This window comes from Galeopterus variegatus, unplaced genomic scaffold, assembly GCF_000696425.1.
Source record: "Galeopterus variegatus unplaced genomic scaffold, G_variegatus-3.0.2 Scaffold2053, whole genome shotgun sequence".
NCBI lineage: Eukaryota > Metazoa > Chordata > Mammalia > Dermoptera > Cynocephalidae > Galeopterus > Galeopterus variegatus.
Window position 1 is genome coordinate 241,242 of NW_007728164.1, and position 626 is coordinate 241,867.

The 626-nt window shown below is 47.8% G+C and overlaps 1 protein-coding gene across 1 annotated transcript; it reads right to left on the reverse strand.

Annotated features, from left to right (window-relative positions):
• Positions 1–301: 301 nt before the first annotated feature.
• On the reverse strand, positions 302–559 carry LOC103596608 (late cornified envelope protein 2C-like). The gene has a single exon (XM_008580266.1). It carries the CDS (start codon positions 557–559, stop codon positions 302–304), a length of 258 nt encoding a protein of 85 aa, XP_008578488.1.
• Positions 560–626: the final 67 nt, after the last annotated feature.

The following is a 626-nucleotide window of genomic DNA, read 5'->3' on the forward strand; positions in this document are numbered from 1 at the left end:
AGCTTAAATAAAATGGAATGAAACATGACTTTGATAATAAAATGTGAGCTTTACTGTTGAATAGGGTTAAGGAAGCAAGAGCAAATCTGGTTCCACAGTAAATTTTTGGGACTGGAAATCAACTGAGAATTTTAGCTAGGGAATCTCATGAGTGTACATCAAGCATACTGAACCCAGAAAGCAGAAGACAAAAGGCTGGGGAAGAGAAGTCAACAGCTGGGATGACATGACATTTCTGTTCTCTAAGATTACTCTCTGTCGTTCTCAGGTCCCAGGTCAGCAGCAGCCTACAGAATTGAAGCTAAAGCAGCCCCCAGAGCCGCAGCAGCCCCCAGAGACGCAGCAGCCCCCAGAGCCGTAGCAGTCCCAGAGACACAGCAGCCCCAGAGACACAGCAGATCTTGGAGCCAGGCCCACAGCAAGAAGAGACTGGAGAGACACATGGAGCTGGGCACTGAGGTGGGCACTTTGGAGGGCATTTTGGGGGGCACTTTGGGATGCATTTGGGAGGGGACTTTGGACGAGGTTGGCACTGCTGTTGGTTCTGTTGGCAGGACATCTCGGTAAGAGTTCAATAGAGCCAAGAATAAAATAAAAATATTTCATCTGCCTTAAACTTTCAGTGG